At 43.3% G+C, this 22,119-nt stretch overlaps 1 protein-coding gene across 4 annotated transcripts; it reads left to right on the top strand.

Annotated features, from left to right (window-relative positions):
* Positions 1-6: 6 nt before the first annotated feature.
* KIF4A (kinesin family member 4A) lies at positions 7-22,062 on the top strand. Of its 4 annotated transcripts, none has more exons than XM_068957004.1 (31): positions 7-109; positions 384-526; positions 698-812; positions 1,450-1,640; positions 1,938-2,030; positions 3,118-3,284; positions 3,535-3,629; positions 3,828-3,947; positions 5,132-5,307; positions 6,342-6,403; positions 7,002-7,134; positions 7,654-7,712; positions 7,920-8,025; positions 8,715-8,780; positions 9,094-9,279; positions 9,981-10,084; positions 10,816-10,960; positions 11,470-11,580; positions 12,344-12,427; positions 13,042-13,155; positions 13,390-13,545; positions 13,973-14,067; positions 14,525-14,654; positions 15,550-15,720; positions 16,141-16,248; positions 17,061-17,138; positions 17,230-17,331; positions 17,994-18,155; positions 19,624-19,743; positions 20,460-20,582; positions 21,224-22,062. In XM_068957004.1, exons 2-31 carry the CDS (start codon positions 404-406, stop codon positions 21,407-21,409), a joined length of 3,681 nt encoding a protein of 1,226 aa, XP_068813105.1. In that variant the 5' UTR covers positions 7-109; positions 384-403; the 3' UTR covers positions 21,410-22,062. The 4 variants fall into 4 exon arrangements, with proteins under 4 accessions (XP_068813105.1, XP_068813103.1, XP_068813104.1 ...); XM_068957002.1 differs by having other exon boundaries at positions 6,999-7,134; XM_068957003.1 differs by having other exon boundaries at positions 45-105; positions 6,999-7,134.
* The last annotated feature ends 57 nt before the right edge of the window (positions 22,063-22,119 follow it).

The following is a 22,119-nucleotide window of genomic DNA, read 5'->3' as shown; positions in this document are numbered from 1 at the left end:
CGCGCGCGCGCCGTGACGCCCCGCGCTGCCATTGGCGGGCGCCCCGCGCCGCCGCCGGTTTGAATGTTGACCGTTGCGGCGCCGCCATCCCAACGGCCGGCGGCGGCAGGTGGGTGCGGGCCGGCGCCGTGAGGCGGCCCCGGGGCTCGGCTGCGCGGGGTGCGGGGAGGGCTGCGGATCTCCCCCCCTCCCTCCTTCCCCGGCTCCCCTAGGGAGTCTGGGCCTAGCGCTGCGGTCGGGAGGCTGCGGGGCTCGTAGCGGGGCTCCCGCGCCTCAGCGCTAGGCCTCATGCGGCCCGACGCTGAGGGGGCCGTGCCACTGTCGCAGGAGCAGCGGCGGGCGCTGCTCCTGGGGGAGCCTGACCCCGCTCTGCTCGTCCTCAGGGCAGCCCGCGTAACTGAAAATGGTGAGAGAAGATGACAAGGTGATCCCCGTGCGCGTGGCGCTGCGCTGCCGGCCCTTGGTGCCGAAGGAGACGGATGAAGGGTGCCAGATGTGCCTTTCCTTCGTTCCGGGGGAGCCGCAGGTAAGGGAGCCGGCCTGCTGTGCTTGAAGAGTCAGCCTTGCGTGTAACCACATATACGTACCTCTAGATATCTCTATATAGTTATATACACCTATGTATTTCCATGCTGAATGCAGCCTCTGGTTACCACAGCAGTGCAGTCAATGCTGTTCGCTTACATCTCCTTTGTAGGTGATTGTAGGCAACGATAAATCATTCACATATGACTACGTGTTTGATCCTTCTGTTGAGCAAGAGGAGGTGTTCAACACGGCCGTTGCCCCTCTCATACGGGGCATCTTCAAAGGTTTGTAATAACTGAATTCCGACTCTGTTTTAAAGCACTGGGAGTCCTAGTGGGTTCAGATGTGTGAAAGAAGAGGCTGTTTAGCTCTCCGTTCTGAGTCCTTTCTTCTTGCATCTTCCCAGAAACTAAAATTCTTTGTTCTCTAGGCACTGGCTCCAGCCTGGGGTGAGAAGTGCCAGATCTTGCCTGTTTACAAGCTGTAGGCTTCCCTTGGGCTCTCAAGATGACATATTCATGTTCATTGGGTCATTTTTGGTTCTTGAAGATGTTAAGGCAGGAGAGATTTATTAAGAATAACATGATGAGCTGATAAGCATCCTATACTGGAAAGCATTACTGGTGCTGGAGTGGAGTTGGAATGACAGAATATCTACGACCCTCTCTAGTTAAAGCAACAGAGCTGTCCTTAAAAAGATAGATAGATAGATAGATAAAATTATCTATGCTTTGGGGTGTTTTTCATTGGCTTTCTCCCTTGATGTTGTTAACTGTGACCTGTGGGTCAAGGCTGTGTAAACTGATGGTGAGTGGCAGTCCTTTTTTGGAAGGATGCTTTTACTGGAATGCCACTTAATTTGTCAAAGTTTCTGCTCGTTTCCACCTGACTTTCTGATCTAGGCCTTCTTTATTTCTGAAGGGTATAATGCTACTGTGTTAGCCTACGGACAGACAGGATCTGGAAAAACGTACTCCATGGGAGGTACCTACACTGCCAATCAAGAGCATGAGCCTAGCGTGGGGGTTATCCCTCGGGTAATCAAACTGCTATTTAAAGAAAAGGAGCAGAGGCAGGATTGGGAGTTCGTCCTCAAAGTCTCCTATTTAGAGGTAAAAGTTGTTTTGATTTTTTTCAAAATATTACAGAGTTGTGAGTTGTAAACAAAGTGAGCCTTAATGAAGCTGCCTCCTTCAGGTATTAGGAGTTTGTGAAATCAAAACTTAAGATCATATAAGGTCTTATCTTCAGCATCTGAATTCTAAATCCTGTTTACCTCTCACTAAAGGTAAAATGGTACAGTCTCATGCAAAGCTAGCCCTGATCTGAGCCTAGTTGTACATCGTTCTTTATGCAAGCTCTTTTCTTGCAAGGCTGCTAAGTCTGAGCTGCTGTTCTGATCTTTTCAGATCTACAACGAAGATATTCTAGACCTGCTCTGCCCATCTAGAGAACGGTCTTCTCAAATCAGTATCCGGGAAGATCCTAAAGAAGGAATAAAGGTCTGTTGTCCTGTTAGAAATGGATATGTAACGGGCGCATAAGCGGTATGGCTAGGGACAAATGTTTCAATAAAACAGTTGTCTGTCTTCTTGAGGACTGTTCTCGCACTGCTCACTTTATAAACATATGCCTATAAAATCACCACAACTGCTAGCTCTTCTCAAAATTGACCTGTTGGTGAGCATTTAATGTTTCTCAAAATGTAGAGAAGATGTTAGATATTCATTACAAAGGCATTTGCAAGTCTTTTGGCTCTTCTTGAGACTGATTTAGGTGAGTATCTGGGAATGTACTTCATGTCCTCTAAGCCAATTACACTGTTGCAGTTGTGCTCTTCAGTTTGGCCAAGTGATGTGTAACAAAAGGATCCTGACAGAAACTATTCAAATGACTAACTCATTCTTTTAACAGTTTCCTGTAGAAGTGTGTTTATAGTGTAATGCAGAAAAACCTCATGCTGCTGCTTGCTCTGCGTGCTTGTTTGGTAATTAAGCTGTTAGTAGCGGCATCGCTTTCCAGGGAGACAGGCCATTTGGGGAAAGCTCAGTCTTACCAAGAACAAAGACCAGTCCCTACTACTCAGTCCCTTCTGTCCTTTATGTCCCTAATACCTGCCTGCCTTTTACTCTTTTTCTCCAATTCCCCCACCCCCATCAATCAGTCTCCCTTTCCTCTGCCTGGGGTTGGCACAACTTTCAGTCCCCAGATGCATGCTGTGCTACCAGCTGGGCCAGAGGATATCCGAGGACTGTTATGGGCTCCTCTGTGGAGTACTGAGGAGTCCTGTGTCCAACCCATTGCCCAGCTGTCTATCAGGCGTAGAAGAGCTTGGTGTGTGCATGCCGGAGTGAGATGAGAAAGAGGTGATGTAATTTACAAGTTACTGACGTGAAGTTCAGAACAAATTTTTGCTGGGGGATCCATACTAACCCTCTCCCCTAAAGTGAGACTTAGCTTTGTGCGAATGTGTATGTTCAGAGACTTCATTTCAATAGCTGTAGTCTGAGATGAGAGAATTTTTGTGAAGCAGTAAATTAGGGGTGAAGAGGAAAGAGAGGATAAATGATACTTTCTTCCCGGATACAGATTATAGGGTTAACAGAAAGAAGCGTCGCCTGTGCCCAAGACACTGTATCCTGCCTAGAGCAAGGAAACAATTCCAGAACGGTGGCCTCCACAGCAATGAACTCCCAGTCCTCCCGGTCACATGCCATCTTCACCATTTCCGTTGATCAGAAGAAGAAAAATGACAAGTAAGTGTGACAGCGCTGCTACTCCTAGCAGCAGTTAGGAGTCAGGCTTACTGCAAATTTCATAGTCTGTTGTTCTCTTAGTCTTAGATGAACTCAGCTCAGCTACAGTTGAGGTAGTTCCTTTATTTGCTGTTCCTTTATTTTGAACGGCACTTTTCAGCCCAGTAGCTCAACTGTACTAACCGCCAGACTGCTCTGTTCCTAGCTGCATGTTTACCTGAGAGAGTAAAATATTCTATTTCTGCCACAGGAACAGCAGTTTTCGCTCCAAGCTACACCTGGTTGATCTTGCTGGATCTGAGAGACAAAAGAAGACCAAGGCTGAGGGAGACCGACTAAAAGAAGGTCAGTAGATGAAGAACAGGTATAGCTTGTGTTTCTTACTGCTTTTGAGCTTGTACATGGAGTTCTTGTTAGAAGAAGCAAAGCAGTTTCTTTAAGTATAATGCATTTTTTACCTTTTTGCGTTTTATAAAACTCAAGGAAATAACCAATTTCTAGCTATTGAGGTAGCTCTACTCATTGTCGTCTGTTTGTTTGCAGGTATCAATATTAACAGAGGTCTTCTCTGCCTGGGGAATGTAATTAGTGCTCTTGGTGATGAAAATAAAAAGGGTGGTTTTGTCCCCTACAGAGACTCAAAGTTAACGAGACTGCTGCAAGGTGAGATCCAGATAACGGTTGAAGCCTAAATCTACAGTTTGTTTTAAATAACAAAGTATTAAAAAAAAAATACTGGAAGCCATACAGCCGCATTCTGAAGTGGGAGGCTGCTGCTGACAATGTGATTGTATTTTTTGATTTCATTGCTCTTCTCACTGTAGCTAGACCTTTTCTGTACTCTTAGGTTACAATTGCACGGAGAGAGGCGCTCACATAAGTCCCACTCTTGCAGTTCCTCTGTGATGGGAGGAAACATCTTAAATTTAGTGCAACTTTTGTGATAGGGAGAAAGAAGTTGAGAAGTTTAGCCTGGAAACAGGGCCTGTTATTTTATCCTGATTGTAGCCACTTACTGGAGGATATCACAGCCAGAAAGAAGCTCAGGCTGTCTGTGCCTTAACTGTGCTCTTCATACCTTTGTGGTTTGATTTCTTAGTCTGCATCTCTGTTCTTTATAGTACTTATTTTTCAGTCTTTGCGATGATCTTTTCTATAGCTTAGTCTTAATATTGTAATATGGGCATAGCCATAATAACGCAACTTAATGGATTTTTTTTATTTGTTTGTTTTCCAATAGTTAAATAAATTGCTACCAAAAGCTAGACTTCTCAGTGTTTCAGATATCTGAAAATATCAAATGTAAGGAACTTGGACTATGCAGAGTTGGATTTGGGGCCTTCTTTTCTAATAAAAAATTTTAGGTACGCAATATGTGTTAGTGTGAAAACAAAGGATAAAACACCATGCACCTTAATGATCTGAACAGATGTGTTCTTAGTCATTACTTCTTTAAATTGGAAAATAATAGTAAGAATTCAGATGTCTGGATATCCGTGAAGGTCTTGCCTATTACAGTGTGAGAGGAAGGAGGGGAAAGAATCTGAAAGAACTGTATCAGAAGTTACATATGCTCAACACAGTGACAATGTTTCAGAGGCTTCTGGTGTGAAATCACCAGTGCTTACAGCTGAAACATGACTCTGGGACACTGACATACAAAGGATGCTCTTTAGCGCTTGCTAGAGTGGAGGTGAAAGTAGATGATAGAAAATTACAGCTAGATTTCTTCCATCACTATCTACTGTGTGGAGATGCACTCATGTTATCTGAGATATCTTGATGATTGTGCCTTACTAGGTCATTCTTGCTCTCTCTCAAAGCATCAATTATATCCCATTTTTCAGATTCTCTGGGTGGTAACAGCCACACTCTTATGATCGCATGTGTAAGCCCAGCGGATTCCAACCTAGAAGAAACTTTAAATACTCTGCGTTATGCTGACAGGGCAAGAAAAATAAAAAATAAGCCAATCGTTAACCTGGATCCCCAGGCAGCTGAGTTACATCATCTAAAGCAGCAGGTACTGGGTGCTTTCTTCACGTGACGGGAGCAGGTCTATCACTGTGGTAGTAAGCTCAGTAAAGAGCAAGCAAAGATATAGGATGTCTAGCTGCTGGACATACGGAAATATTCAGCATGTGTTTCTCTGTCTCTTGAGACGACTATGTAAGTGCTATAAAGGCAGTTGAATGTTTCCTGTAATTCTACAGCAACCATTGAGGCCATAGAAAAATGGTAGCGTTAGTACGGTCTGCGTTTCCCTTCCACCGAATGTATCGTTGCCTGCCCGTTAGCTTACAGCCAATGACAGATCTACAGCGATGGTTGCCTCGCTGACTTTATGCGGTTACGTCTAGCACAGAGTGGGAAGTGAGGAGTGTTCCTGTGCGGTCAGCTTCAGAGGGACTTAAACTGTGTAAACTGGAATGAACTGGTTAAATCCAAAGCTAGAAGTGCTAAAGGGCTTGTCTACCTATGGCAGTTAAACCAGGCTTGCGGCACTCACTTGGCATTAAGCATATGATATACTACTGCCTCTTCCATGCTAACTCTCCATAGGAGCACTCAATAATTTGCTTCCAAAATGGAGCAAGCGTTTTTCTAACTGCATATGAAAGTTCACCAGAGTCTAGTGAATGTTTATTAAGATGCTGTATATTCAAGTCACATACTGATGAAGTTGAGGAATAAAAGCAATCTGACTTTTTATCTCATGCGTAAGGTAGCAATGGACCATTGATTCAGCGCTGACAAAGTGGGAGACCTCCCCTCTGTTTCAGTGAGGGCTCTGACACCCTGCACCCCACGCTGTCAGCTGCCTCAGGGGGACTAAGTAAACGGGCGCTGATCTAAACACCCTTGATGAAAAGCAGTAGCTTTTTTAGAAGCTTTAAGAACCATAGAGGCATATGATCCCCTCCCCAGAAAACAGTAAAAGGGCAATTGATGTGGAGCAGGTGACGCGTTAAGACTAAGGACCTTAATAGCAATTCCTTCAACCATCTAGTTACTGTAGGAAAGAGATTTACAAGCAGTAACTGTTTCTGTTTATAGGTACAACAGCTACAGGTGTTACTGTTGCAGGCTCATGGAGGGGCCCTCCCAGTGTCTATCAAGTAAGCTTTGTAGATTCATGCTCAATGTAACTGATACATGTCATACACTACCAAAGGCACTAGATCTTCTTTGCTGTAGGGTGTTTTTTGTCGTGCTTACTGAAATTGCGTGCATCTGTGGTTCATCTATTTTTGTAGCAAAACCCTTAAGACTGCAAAAATCAATTGTAGGAAACTTGAGAGGACGTACGTATGAGTTTCTTAGATCCATCCTTACCTCCTCTTCTACCCTCATGCCCCAAATACATCTCTGTTGTCCTTAAAAGCATAAAATGCAGGGAAAAAATGGCATGTATGGGTGTTGTCTTAAGGGTGTTTCAGAACCTAAATAAATGCAGTTTCCAGGCTGGCCGTTGGTTATAGCATTATGGTTTAAAAGGGTCTTCTCCCCCCACCCCTTGCAAATGTCTATTTTTGGTATGCTGTTTTGTTCAGCGATTTTGATTTCATATTAGACTTCCTCCAGTTATTTCTGTTCTACTGCTGCAAACTATATTCGTTGCAAGTTATTTGGGAAACTTGGAGGTAATTTCAATGCCATCGCAAAACTGTAGCAAAGTCATGTTCACAACCAAACTGGTCCCTGATATTTCAGCAGTATGGCACCTTCAGAGAATCTGCAGTCCTTGATGGAGAAGAATCAGTCGCTAATGGAGGAGAATGAAAAGCTGAGCAGAGGGTTGAGTGAGGCCGCTGGTCAGACAGCGCAGATGTTGGAAAGGATCATTCTGGTAAGGCTCAATTGCCTGAGAAGAGTTTAAGTTGCATGACTTTCCTCTTAGCTCATGATTAGTCAATAGCAGTCCTTGTACTAATGACATACTAGGAAACTCTCTCTTCTGATGTTGCTTTCACATTCATCTGAAATATCACGCTATCGGGTAGTCAGAACCAAAAGTCTTCGGAAGTCTTTCAGAGCCTATAGGTCTGGTGACTTCAGGGGGAAGAGTGGACCCGAGTCGTTCGACTTTTCCTTTGCTTAAATGCTTTAAGTGCCAGCACTTGCATATACGCGCTCTCTCTTCCTTTGATTCTTTGCAGTGTAGATCCTAATTCTTATCCATTTTCCTACCAAAAAGGCTGTTAATCACTTCCAGTTTGTTTAAACTTGTGGAAGATGTTTCAGTGCATAGATTCACCACAGACTGACAATGTATCTTTTGCTACAAATAACTTATTTTCTGTGTCTTCTGGCTCCTTATTTTTATCTCACATTTCCTACAATTCAGTAAAATTCTGACTTCTCTTAGACAGAACAAGAAAATGAGAAGATGAACGCCAAATTAGAGCAACTTCAGCAACATGCTGTGTAAGTCTATTTCCACACCCTCTCTGTGCTGAGGAAATGCCTTTCAGCATTGGAAGTTCTTGCTGGGATGAACTGGATGCAGACAACTTGTGTTCATTCATCCAAAGCTCGTTTGTATACAGGGTGGGGAAAGCTGTTATATGTTGGCATGTGTGACACAGACATACCATGTAGGACTGGTGGACTCATTCCGTGTCTGCATTTCAGATGCAAGCTCGATCTGCAGAAGCTGGAAGAGATTGTGGAAGATCGGGAACTCAAAGAAAATGTAGAGGTGATTCGCAATCTGCAGCAAGTGTTGGTTCAGTTGCAGGTAAGAATGAATCCGGGGAAAGAAGACAGTGTGCCAAATGAGTTTACTAATGAAACCTAGTGCTTTTCTGCCAATCGGCTGAGCAGTGGATTCCACTCAGTAGAAACCTTGCTTAAGGAGCCTAGGAATCACAAGTATTAAATGACTTGTGATGTCTACTTTAAAGCAAGCTGTCCTGCTGCTCTTCTAATGCTACAGAAAGGCCGCTTGTGCTTGAGTGGCTGCACGTGGAGAATAAATGAGTCTCCACAAAAGAAGCCTATGGTGGGAGACCAGCATGGATTTACAATCCAAAAGCTGGAAGCCAAGTTATAAATTTTTTTATTTTTAATGAGTAATCTGAATTGCAGAGGCCTGGAGTTGTTTAATAGAAGTTGCCAAATCTTTGTCTAACTTCTCTGTTCTCCCTCCCTAGACGCTTCTCCCTGTCCCTAGACTCCTTACGCTTGTGAGGAACTGGCTGTCCATGCTGGAGTCTGGGGGAGATTATAAAGAATGCCTTGCCCAGCCAGTCTGGGAGGAGTCTGCTCACTACTAAAGCAGGAAGACAGTGGTCTTTCTCAGAGATAGCCTGAGTTATTCTCCTCTGTCCAGAGAGCTTTGTCATCGCGGGCCAGCAGGCCACTATTAACTTCATCTTCTCAAGCTTTCACTTTACTCCAAAGTTTTCTCCTGTTTGTCCTATACAGAGTGAAAGTGCTGCCACGATGGAAGCTGCTGCGGAGATGGCAAACAGTGAACAGGATGCTTCAGCTGTAAGTGAGGGGAGTCCAACAGCATAGACCTTACCAAGGGGAATGTCTTTATCCTCACATCACTCCTCTCGTTTGCATCCTTACACTAGTCTTCTAATCCAAACGTATGGTGAAAGATAAGTGTCGCTTTTGTGTGTGCTGCTTTTCCACACGCTTCTTTATTAAATTAGTTTAAGATCAATAACTTGTTTTCATCTCTGAAAATCTAACTGTTTATGTAAAAATGAATTTGAAGTGTTCTCACAGAAACTGTGATCATATCGTTAGAGATCTTGAGAGTGGCCTCTCTAGCTCATGGCTGTATCTCCTCCAGCAAGCAGAAACGGGCCAGGATACCAAGAGATCCCCAGATGACTTCACCACTCAGCATGCCCTCCGTCAAGCACAGATGTCCAAAGAGCTCACTGAACTGAATAAAGCCCTGGCTCTAAAAGAGGCTCTTGCCAAAAAAATGACGCAGAATGACAGTCAACTGGAGCCCATTCAGTCTCAATACCAGGTAAAAACTTTCCAAAATGGCTCTTGTAAGGATCTGTTCAATTTCTTTTTTCCAATTAAAGCAGTCACTGCCCTGCTGAAGAGGGAAGTGAGGAGAAAATCTATCCTTTCATGAGTACGTCTTTGGTTCTTTTCAAAAGAAGCTGGGTCAATGCTGACTTGGGCGCATGGGGGTTGGGGGAGCGGTGTTAACTACAGGTGTCAGCTGAGAATGGGGTAGGAGGGAGAGGAAGAAACATTCCTGGTTGTCTACAAACAGCTCTACTACCAGAAGGCAATCTTTCCCTTAAAATCAGCCAGTAGTCGCTGGCTGTTCTATGTGAAATAGAACAGTTTTTTTACCCAGGTTTGCTTGGTCACACCAAGCCAAAATGAAAGCACTTCATTGTGAACTTCCATAGTGCAGCCATCTGGTCTGGCTTCCCCTATTCATTAGCTGTGCTGGGATCTCCCGTCTCTGAAATTGTTCAGTTATAACTTTTAGTTTATGTTACAGTGACTCTATGGCCTGACTGCAATTTCGGCATATGGGGGGCTAGCCTTTTTGATGCTGTTTTCAGACAGGGTGTTTTGCAGCCTATTGGAAAGAAACAGGACTCCTTAAGGTCTCTGGTCCTAAAGTTTTGTCTCTGGGTGTAGAGTTTCAAAATGTTTATTTGGAGGCTTACCACTGCTGTCCTTTTTTTTTTTTTTTTTTTTCAGACTAATATCAAGGACCTAGAATTAGAGGTCAGCAGTTTGCAAAAAGAAAAGGAGGAGCTGATCCTCGCTCTGCATGTGGCAAAGAAGGATGTCAACCAAGCCAAGTAAGAGTCACTGCACAAGCTAACGTGGCTTGCAGCACTGAAAATCATTGTGATTAATGCACCTATGAAAATTCATGGTCTTGACCTTACTTCAGCTGTTTGGAATAGTTCTTAGTTTGATGCAAACAAGATTAAGAACGCTGCACCACTGATCCGTGGCAGGGTGACATTCTAGTGAATACCTGTAAATACTGTTGATGTGTTTGGTACTGAGCATGTTCTGAGGCTTTGAAAGAGTTCGTATTTAACTTTAAAAGAATAATTTGCTGCAGGCTTTGAACTTGGACAGCTCTTTTGCCCTTTGTGCCCTGGCTTCTCTTCTAGCAACTCTGATCTCTTGGTTGTGACTCTTGACTGTCTGTAGAAAATATTGATCCTTGTAACAGGACTAGGGATGAGCCCAAGGTTATTCTACGCTTTAACTCCCTCTTAGTGCTGAGTCACTTGAAAATAACTGAGCTTATATCTGAGGTGCTCTTAGTTTGCAAGAAGACCGTTACCCTGACAGCTGTGGATAAGCAGTCATTGAGTTGTGAGGTACAGTAGGCTTCAACTTCCCTTTGACATACTAGGGAAGTTGAAAGAATTGCTGAGAAATATGATAGGATTAGTGGGAAAGATTATAATACAGAATTGTTTCCTTGTTCATAAGGAGCCTCTAAGGCTGGAGAATACTTGCTTGAGAATGGCAGTCATTAGGGGTCTTTATTTAAAATTTAATTTCTTTACAGACTGAGTGAACGGCGTCGGAAAAGACTTCAGGAATTGGAAGGGCAAATTAACGAGCTAAAGAAGAAGCTGAATGAGCAATCAAAGCTCTTAAAGCTGAAGGAATCCACAGAACGTACAGTCTCCAAACTGAACCAGGAGATCAGGGTAAATAATCCTGACATGCAGATTTCAGGCTTAGTCTACCGTAGACAGAGCAGCTTCCGGATGGAGGATGCTGACATTTTCTGTTTTGTTAGATTGAGAACACCAGGGTGGTGAGTTTTGTTTTGTTTTGGTTTTTTTGCAAGACTCCTTTGTGACTCCTACATGAGTACCACTGATGATGATGAAATAGGCGGGCGACTGCTGAGACTTGGGTAGAAAAAAGAAGTCCAAAGGATCAGGCTATTTTGAAACTTTGTCTCCTCAATCAAATCATTTGACTTCCCTTTGATTCCAACATGTGTATTGTGCATGTGTTTCTTTTTCCTTTCTTACTTTAAAGATGAATTCCTGGGTTTAGCCCTCTTGAGAGCCTCTTTAGGCATGTATTCTGAATGGGCAGAGTAGTGTAGTATTTCCTGCATTCCCCACACGCATGCCAGGGCAGTGTAGCTTGAAACTCTCCAGAGTGTAAGCATTGCACAGTTTTCCTAGCTGTTCTTGTTTTTCAGGAAATGAAAAACCAAAGGGTACAGCTGATGCGCCAAATGAAAGATGATGCTGAGAAATTTAGGCAGTGGAAACAACAGAAGGACAAGGAAGTGATCCAACTGAAAGAACGGGTGAGCAAACAATAAGCCCCCAAAGCGTACCTCCCTCTGAAGAGTGAAACAATTCATTAGTATTTGCTGCAAGGCTTTGTTTAGCGTAACAAGCATCTGAAAAACATCTGGAGAATGCTCTGAGGATAACAAAACATTAGTTCATATGGTTGCCACCTTGCATCCGTTGTCGTAAATGGACTCCCTTGCTTATGTCTGGAGATCTTAAAGCTATCAACACAGTTACCATCATTCAGACCTGAAACAGAAGGCAAAAACATTAAATATTCTTTAAGTACTTAAAGTTGTAGATTTTGGCCACAGAGTGGGAGGTATTTAATCTATCAAAGGAGTATTGAATCTGCGAGTAAGCAGTGTGAATTATTAATGAGATCCGATGCTTGCAGCGTTCAGATGTGATGAACAGCAGGCATCTGTACCTCTTGATTTCTGGTCTTACAAAAACTCTTACTGTAACAAGTTAGCCCCTAAATGCTTTGGGACGCTGTATCTCCGACTTATGACTTCCAATCTCTTACAACCTTCAGGTCCCTAAACTTTTGGGGTAGAAAGTGTGGAGCCCTTTCTAGTCGCTTTAAGCCTAATGTCCATTTGTTCATAAAGGCACTATGTGGCTTAAGCTTGCAACGTTCAGTGAGGTCGTCATCAAGAAGCACTAAAGTTCATTATTCTACTGTGCAACTACTTTGTTCTGTGAAGCGTGAAATTGGCCATAGTTATTAAAATGACATGTCACTTTTCTATCTAACATATTTCCCTGCAGGATCGCAAGAGGCAATACGAGCTACTTAAGCTAGAACGAGACTTCCAGAAGCAGGCTAACGTACTTCGACGCAAAACGGAAGAGGTAAGGAGGCAGTATATGATAGAAACTGCTGACCAATTCCTAAAGGTCTGTAAAATGTGGTTGGAGGTTGTAATAGAGTATGCAGAAGCTTCTACAAAGGAGTATGGAGGTTTGGAAATGGTTGTTTTTCTTTATGCAGAAAACATTGTGCTTCTGTCTGAAGCACAGAATTCCTTTGAGGAATTCTAATTAAATCTGCTCCTTAAAGGAATAAATTAGCCTTTCAGCATCAAGCTGCTGTCTATTGTGGATACCCAAGCTAGAAAATAGAAAATCAGCTTGGATGGATTTGCTAGATTGCAGTTCAAATTTGTTTCGGGATGGCTGCAGAGAAGACATACGTGTGACACCAATTTTCTGGATATTTTCTTCTGCCACTCTAATTCCCAAGCAGATTCTTTATAAACTGAGACTTTCAGCAAAGGAAATAAAGTAAAGGACTGTAGTCCCTGATTAATTCTAAAGTTGTGTTTCAGATTTGTTGTTCTGTAACTATGCACTCTTTTCTCACTGGCTGCCAGTGATTTGCCTTGTGAGTGTCTTGTGTTTTCAGCTGTGGCAGGATTCCTAGGTGAGGTGACAACTGTTCAGCTTTTGTATAACGTGTTTTGCAGGCAGCAGCCGCTAACAAGCGCCTAAAAGATGCTCTGCAGAAACAACGGGAGGCTGCAGATAAACGGAAGGAGAGTCAAAACCGAGGAATGGAAGGAGTTGCTGCACGAGTAAAGGTGGGTGACAACGCTTTATGCGTCCCTACAAACAATAGGCAAACTTAGCTTTGTGAACTTATTAGGAGCTGCTGGGGGTTGATGGCTGGAGATCAAAGGGAAGGAACATGGACTCCCTTATTACTATGAAGGGAGGCAGCATTAATTACTCACTGTAGCTGTGAAGGCGTTTCCGAGAAGGAGTCAGTCCCAAGATTAAGACTATAATGAACCATTATACTGTTTTTCCTCCAGAGCTGGCTTGCGAATGAAGTAGAGGTCCTTGTTAGTACTGAGGAAGCTCGGCGGCACCTTGCTGACCTTCTGGAGGACAGAAAGATCTTGGCACAGGAGCTCCTTCAGCTTAAAGAGAAGAAAGAAACTGGGGAGAACCTACCTCCAAAGCTCCGGGTAAAAGAGGAAAATGCCATGTCCCCCATCCCAAACCACTGGCTGTTCAGCAAGTATCGTAACTTAGTCTTGTTCACTCCTATTTGGCCCTTTCCCCCTGAGAAGGGAGATGGAGATGATTCCTTTTCTGGAAGGAAGGGTTAATGTTCTCACTGTCTTCTGGCATGTCGGGGAACGTAGGTGCTGGTGTAACATGTTAGTGCAATGAATCCGACAGGCGTGAGCGGATCACAGCCCACATCAAAGACTTTATGCTGTTGTGAAGGAGCAGTGGGGTTTTAAGCTATTGAAAGATACTTGGAAGCTTTTATAATAATGTTGTTCCTCTCTTTAAAAGTCTATAAGCGAAAGCCTGTCTTGCATGCTGTTTATTTCATAACATTTCTTCAATCGTTGTTCACTTCTGTCCATTGCTGCAATTCTGTAGAGACGTACCTACTCCATCGCAGATTTGCAGGCATCAGAGATGGACCTTTCCATATCAAAGCAGATAGAGAGCCTGGAAACTGAGATGGAGCTAAGGTAAGGCAGTACTACAAAGCCAATGTAAGTAGCCTGCACCTTACCTCTTTTTTTCTTCTAATCTCTAGCCGTTTTGTGAAACGGAAGAGAAATGCAAGTAGTTCATAACATTAACATTAAAAAGCTATGAAAAAATACCGTATGGTTTCCCTGGCTTGAAATTTCCCAAAATATGTGGAGCTGAGGATACTACTCAGGCAAAAATAAGCTTACTCTGTTCTTAGTTATTTGTGAGCATCTTCAAATGAGGGGAATACTGCACTTTTGCTTTAATCAGAGGTGTAGAAAGGAGGAGAGTGTCTCTGGTGTAGAATTGCAGACTCTAGTGGCCATAATAAGTAGTAACACTTTAATTTGAACTATTTTGTCTAATATTCTGATAACGCTAGTTCTAGCCCAGGCACTAGTTCAGGTTCTCTGCTGTGCTTTGACCTCAAACGCATGTATTCCTCCACAGGAGCGCTCAGATAGCAGACCTACAGCAGAAACTCTTGGATGCAGACAACGGCGATCGTGTGAAACAGCGTTGGGACAACATTGCAACGATTCTGGAGGCTAAATGTGCTTTGAAATATCTCCTTGGAGAGGTAAATTCTGAATATTCCAATTTTCATTGCTAAAGCCTCAGTTTTCTGAGCCAAGAATGAGGGGAAGTGACTAATAGGCTGAGAGCAGCAGACATAAATTCAAGTGAAGCACTATTGTACTGGATTAGGTTAATTTCTCTCACAGTTTGGCTGAAATATTCTCCTGTACTCTAAATCCTCTTGGGGAGCGAAATCCAAAAAGAACAGGGAATAGGGAAACCTCATAGACAGTGGTTTAGAGGTATCGGCTAAAGCCGTGCTTGTAGGAGCCTTGCATGGGGCCAGTAAAAAGGAAGAGACAAATTTCAGAAGTGGAAGAGAACAGAAAACGTACCTAAAAATACTCCCAGAATAAGTGGGCAACCTGCAGGAAAGCAAGGGGAGTCTTTCCTGACTAGGGAAGACTAGGGAGCACTGGAACGGGTGTTGGGATGAGAGAAGCTTGAGCAACACTGGGGGGTAGAAGAAAGTAGAAATTAGACTAATACAGAATCAAGGCCAGAGCAACTTAGTGACGAAATCACATGGTAGTCCCGGGTGCTTAGAAACTAAAGCAGAAGAATGAAGGGAGAACGTTCATTGGGTTTCCTCTAATCCTCACGTTTCAAGGGCTGCAGGAGATTAATCTAGGAACTAGTAGCAAGATTTCCTATTATCTCTGTTTTGTGCTTCCACGCTGGCTGTCACCTCTGAACCTCTCGTCCGCTGAGGTTCTGCTCTGAACCTCTCGTCCACTGAACCCTCTCGTCCCTTGTTGCTGATGGGTAGTCCCCTTCCTAAGGCTGTTGTAAACTAATCAAAACTGTTTTACTCTGACTGCAGCTTTTCTGTCTTAAGCACATTAAAAAAAGCTGAGCTCACTGACCCAAGCAACCTCCTTGCTGTTGTCTTTTAGCTGGTCTCCTCAAAAGTGCAGGAAAGCAAGCTGGAGAGCAATCTGCAGCAGAGTAAAACTAGCTGTTCAGACATACAAAAGATGCTGATTGAAGAGCGAAACCACGTAACAGAGTTGGAGGCCGAGTTCCAAAATCGGCTTTTGGTGCAGGAGCAACAGCACCAGGAAAAGGTAAAACATGAGTGACAGAAATCTTGGGAGCTTCTGTACAAATGTCTTGAAACTGTGTTTCTCATATCTGCTCAGGAAAAAAGGCAATGCGGCATGGCAAAACTGATCTGTTGCTATCTATATCTGTTCAAGTAGTTGTCCTCTTGCAGGAAAGATAGCAGAAGCCCAAGAAATGTCCCTGTCTGGTTTTTTTTGGCCCCTGCAAGCTTTTTTATTCAGTACCTTTTCCACGTTGCTTTAAGTGAGGATCTAGCACCTGAGCACAAGTTAATTTTTGAAGTGGGTCAGAACAGAATCATGCTGGAAATGGCAGAAAGCAACTTTTTGGAGAAAACTGCCAAGGCCTTTGATGCCAAAGTTGCCTGATATTTCTTCAAGAGTTTGTATTTGTTTGTCTCTGCTCTGTTACCTTGCTTGTAGGTTCTGTACCTGCTCAGCCAATTTCAGCAAAAAGAAGCAGCAGAGAAGAAATTGGAAGATTCACTAACTGAACAGGAGAAACAATTACAGGAGCGTCTCAAGTTCCAGGTAGAGTATCTGGATGTGGCTTTTTGGGGCGTCCTCATTGGGGAAATCTGTTACACATGCAATTATTTGAAATAGTAGCTTTAGAGTGAGGAATATGCAAAGGGGGTTTGTTGCTGAGGGCATTTCCATCTCTAGCTAAGATTGCTTGATTATGTTGGGTTTGAGGGATAGCTGCTATACAGGTTCAACTAAGTCTGTGGGTTTTTCCTTATGTTTCTTCTTCCATAGATGAAATAAATTCAGCAACGAGGCCTGCTGCACTCTGACAAGCTTGTGCGAACTTCCTCCGTGTTCAGAACACTTTTAGTTAGGACAGTCAACACCCTGTTACTAGTGCTTTGCCGAGCACAGTCCTGCTGTGCTGTCAGCAGTGGAAGAGCTCTAGCTTGAGGAGAAAATTGTCTGTAAGGTTATGTAAACATACTAGAAGTTGCCCCTTGCCTTGAGGCTAAGAGAATTAAGTGGTGTAGCAAGCTGCTGAGGAAGGACACAGATAGCGATGGTATCGAAGTTGCTTCGATCCTAGGTGCCCCTCATCTGGAAATAAGCCGTTAAAATAGAAGAAGTTTTAGATCTTGAACGGTCACTTAGACTGGATCCTTTCGCAGTTGTATTGACAAATGTTATGCATAAAAGTAAGTAGTGACACTAACGATTCTCCTGATCTAGAAACCAAAGCTGATGTCCTGGTGGAAAACACAGAGAAACTCCCTTGACTTTGGAAGAAAGATCCAAATAGTTGTTTGGGACAGATTTTTCTATTTGTGCTATCCTCGTGCAAGCCTATAGATTTCCCTGTGTCTTGCAAACAGGAAGAAGAGCTGGAGAAAATGAGGGAGATCTGTGAGAAGAACCAAGAACTTCTCCAGGAAAATGACTCTCTCAAACAGGTAGAGATCTGTGCGGACCTAAGTCTTATGAGAGCTTCTTGGCAGTGGGGTCATTATACGTTGCAAAACTAACTTTTGTCCCTCTTAACAGAAACTGTTGCTCCTGCAAGTTGTCAGTGGACAGAAGCTCCGACGCATACAGCAAGAGCCATCTGAGTCCCCGGATTCTCCTTTTGATTATATTCCACCTAAAGTAAAGAGCTGCGGTGTACTAGTTGTCATGCCTCTATTGTGTCTGGGTTCTTTGTGAATGTTGACGTTCGTTACTAACAGTAGTTTTAGTTTCTTTCTCCCGGGTTACTTTTTACAAGGCATCTTGTTCTGCTTATTGAAGTAGGCTTGGTCTCTATTTCAGACAGTCCTTAAGGCTTCAGGCTTTTAAAATATTTTTGGGATTAGTGGCACTAGTTTTTTGTTTTTAAAAAACAACTGTGTCCTCTGTCTAATTATGCTGACTCTGTCCTCTTTAGTAAGCCAGATGTTTTCTCTGTGATATTTCCAGTTTCTGAATCATGAAGCAAGGTTTCTGTGGTAGAACGTTTAATCTCTGCCCTGCAAAAGATCTATATCTTAGTGCTAGGAGGAATATACGATCCAAAACCATTTTGCCAAGACTGTAACACAAATCTATTAATTTGCTAAGGATTTGTCAACTACATTTTTAGAAACTTTAGCAGTTTAAACCAAGTACATGATTGAACTGCCAGTCTGATTATTTGCCTCCCTGACCCTATACCCCTCTTGGCTGTCTGAGGGGAATGGGGCTATGCTGATGGGGCTCTGAAATCCCTACCTGAATAAATGACCGATCGTCACTTCTTCTGAGGCCTCAACCCTTATAATTTCTATGTGTAGCCAAAGGCTCGCCGGCAAACGACAGCAAAACCCCGTGCACCAACCCCGGAAATGGATGTGGAAGAGCTGTTCTCTGACTCGGAGGAGTCTGGAGGGGAGCTGGAGGATGCAGACTGGGTTCCAGTAAAAGCAGTCAAAGGAGCAAAGAAAAGCATGATGGGGGTAAGATCCAGTTACCTATTTATCTGCCTTTGACTTGTTACTGCCTATAAAGGAACCACTTGCCTGCATCCCTCAGGTTCTACTGTGTATACAAGAGAAAAAAGCAAGATTGTGGTGTCTCCACTAATCTTCTGAGCAGTCCTGAGCTGATATTACTGCTGGCATTGGTTATTTATAATCTTCTGGCAGAAAAAGCAAGTAACCTACAGTCTCAGCAATGCTTTTCTGAGTGGTTTGTGTGTGGTTGGTTTTTTTTTTTTTTTTTTTTTTTTTTAACTCAGACAGGTTCTACCATGAGCAAAAAGCATTCCATTGCGCTGCCTCTAGCTGTGCAATTGGCCTGGATGTTTTGGACAGCAGCAAAATAGCGAGCATTAACAGCTGCTGTATCCCTCCATAGAGCCTGTTTTAAGGGAAAAATGGGGTGGACTGTCATGGACCTCTAGGTACTGGTCTCACTGTGTTGTACTGCAGAAGCTACAGCTTCTGTCTTGTTTGCATCAGTCTGCTGAGCTTGAAGCTTCAGCCTGCTGCTCCACTAATTCCTGCCAAGTGATAAGCAAGGTGGTTCTTTCCAAGTGCTGAGTGTGAGTCAATGTGAACCAATGGGCCTCTTTGGGCTTGAATTGCCATGGAGTTAGACCTCCATCATGAGACATGTTCTTCCCCTTTCACTAAGTGGTAAATCGCTACATGTTTTGCTCTTGTTAGCAGTTACCACAGAGCAGCCTATGCATTTTAAGGTCTAACTTTAGTTTCTTTCACTGATGCTTATTAAACTGATAAATTCTGAATTGCAGTGCTCCAGGTTTGCTGTGGTAGTGGTGTGTTGTTTTTATGTGGAGAGCTGGGGGGAGGGAGGGGGTTGTGGTTTTTGTGTGGTGGGATGTGGGTGTTTTTTTTGTTTTGTTTTTTTGCTTTTTAATCTGGCTTTGGTCACATTGCAGGAAGTAGGGTTTGTGTTTAAGAGTTTGCTTTTCTGAGTCCGTCTGTGCGACCTAGTGGAACCCCAGCGCAAGTTACTTCTCAGTGCAGAATTGCAGCTCGTGGAAGTTGGACCATGCAAAGGGATTCACTGTTCTAATATGCCATGAGGTAGTTAAATCAGGTCACTTCCATCTAGATGGAGGACCCTAAGAATGGCTATACGGATGTGCTCTTGTGCGTAAATGTTAGCTTGTTCAACTGATGCTGAAACTGGCATCCTTTTGGGTAACCTAAAGTCAGGGACTGTAAAATCAAAGGTGCTTATTTTGGCATTACTCGATCAAGACATGGCTCAGGAGGTAGACAGAGGACTTTTTGTTCCCTCTCCTGAGATGAGGGACTGACAGTGAAATAGCAGGTTCATGGTAGCTTGTAGATAGTACTGTTCTTCAGCTTGCTTCAGGTGTTCATAGCTGTGCAATTCTAGATGCAGTTTGTAAAATACCAAAGCTGTTTCTGCACAGAACTTTCTCTTATCTAGTGTTCCTGCAAAGGCCGATGTGGAAATAGGCAGTGTGGCTGCAGGAGGCAGAAGGTGGGCTGCACTGAAGGCTGTAGTTGTGACTCAACAAAATGCAGAAATAGAGACCCTGGCTTTCCGGTGAGTACTGCTGTATTTGTGGATGTGAAAGTGCTTGCACTAGGCACCCAGACCCTATGATTTGTTTTAAGCAAACCTGGGTGAATACATAAGCAAACATGCTACTAGCATGCATGCACAGTTTGTCAAGCTAAATCGTACTTACCTCTCTGAAACTTTTGTAAATATCATGGTAATTCAGTGGATTATCTGTGATAATTGAATCCAAGTTTTCTACTGCGGAACAAGCCTCTTGCGCTAAAGCGTAGAAATTCAAGCGATGTCTCAAATCATTTGGATTCACTCACTGCTAGTTGTCAGACGCAAATCTGAGGACAAACAAGTCTTTTTTACACTTAGTTAATAAAAGTTGTATCTGGCTTCAAATTGCAAAAAAGATTAACTCATTTTTAGGTGTTTTAAAAGTATGTAAGGACTAAGTTGCATGATGAACTCATGATCATTAGTTTTGCTAGAAAGGTCTTCCTTGCCCTTGGATCTTGGACATCTGAAGCAGAGACCTCCCATGCTGTGCTGCTGAGAAGCAGCAATTCTTTAATTGTTCCCTGTTCTATGAAACCAATTACCTGATAGAACATGATGGCAGATACCTCTATGAATTGCTTTGAAATTGGAGAGGAGGTCGCTTAGAGACCTCTAGTATTAAAGAAATACTATTGGTAGGGAAGGGATGGCTGGATATTGTAAAAGTGCTTTAAAATAGTACTGCCCCTCAGGATGCCACGTTGTGTGCGGACCAAACAAGAGACTCTGAAGGATCCTTCAAACTAGAAGACCCCAATGAAGTGACTGCAGGAGAGACCTTCTTTCAACCTGTGTGTATCACTCCAACTACCAAGGTACTGCTCAAAGCTGAGAAAAAGAACAGGTGGTTCTGAACGTGTGTACATCTCATTTAGGGTTAGCGATGGACACAAAATCCAAAGAACATAAACTGCTAGAAACTTCTGAAGACACCACAGCTCTCAGGCCAGCTGATATTTAAGTTTTGAGCACGCTGAACTGCTACGATTTAGTGTGAAAACTATGCCACCACTATCTTTCTGTGCAGTATGCGTGAAAGGAGTTGGAGCCGAGGTGCTGATCTCACCTATACTAACTCTCACATCCCTTACTTTCCTGCTGCACCTTCCAGCAATAGAAGAGACACAGAACTGGGAAACTAGGAGATTTGCATCTGTCTGTGTCTAGAAGTATCGTTCTTAAGCCGCTCTGACTTGGCAGATGAAGCTTTGCCTCAGCTAAACTAATTCATTTAATTTCATGTGTACCCTCTGGATACTGATTCCTAGTGCTGCCTTCTCTAGCTCAGCCCATGAATTGATCTTTAGATTTTGACCTGAATAAAGAAATTCAGCAACTCCTCTGAAATTGGCTGGGGAACTTTTATATGTGCTGCCTCCCAGCTTTAGTGACAGCTGGTTGGCCTTCTTTAGAGCAGTGACCAACTTCAAAATTATCTTCCTTGCTTTCCTGATAGGTCCTGAAAGATATTACAGACCAAGATGTATTTATCAAGAAGCCCAGCACTGCTACTTCCCCAATCATGAGAGATGAGGAGTCCCAAGAGAACCAGATACCATTTGTAAAGAGAAAGAAGAGAGTGCTCAGCAGCAATACCAGCTTCTTCTCAGGTTGTACCCCTATCAAAGAGGAGGTTGACTGAGGAACCCGTAAGATGCCCCACAAGTGGGCTGTGCTGCACTTCTTTAATGTCACAGATGCTGGTGACTTAAAAACGTGTTGAGATCTCTTGCTGTGGAATAGGCCTGATGACTGTTTTGTCTGACAGCTGCTGGCATCAGCAAGTGAATCAAACACTAGTTCTTCCTAGATTGTGTCTAATTCTTTGTAAATATTTGTATGTGTGGGACTTGGGCGGATGTCTCGTATCAGAACGATGGTGAGAAAAGCTCTTTCTTCTTTGGAATTTCTGTTGTGAGCAGAATTGATTTATCCAGGTTGCTCATTCCAGTTGCCTTCCTCATCCTGAGCTGTGAACACGTTGGGTGTACGATTTAATCCGTGATCTTGAAAGAACTTTGACTTTGCACTGGAGATCTGGGCACTGTCTCTTCCAATACAGAATGAGGAGCAGCTCCAAGCTACCACATGGTGCTTGGTCTTAATGAGATGTCTTTTAGTCTTAAACTAGCTAGCGACTATGAAACGGTCAGTGTTTCCATACCCTTTCGGGCGCTGATCCTTGTTCAGTGAAGTTAGAAACTAGCTAGCCGTATGTGAATGTTGTAGTAATTTTAACTTGGTTTTTGTAGCTTTAATAAAGGAACTACTAAAAAAACTGAAGCTTAGGGATTTTATTTTTGTGTGTGTGTGTTTTTTAACATTGTCTTTGTGGGTCACTGCAACCACTCT

The sequence above is a fragment of the Struthio camelus genome, chromosome 11 (assembly GCF_040807025.1).
Source record: "Struthio camelus isolate bStrCam1 chromosome 11, bStrCam1.hap1, whole genome shotgun sequence".
In the NCBI taxonomy this organism is placed as follows: domain Eukaryota; kingdom Metazoa; phylum Chordata; class Aves; order Struthioniformes; family Struthionidae; genus Struthio; species Struthio camelus.
This window is presented reverse-complemented; position numbering and strand designations above follow the sequence as displayed.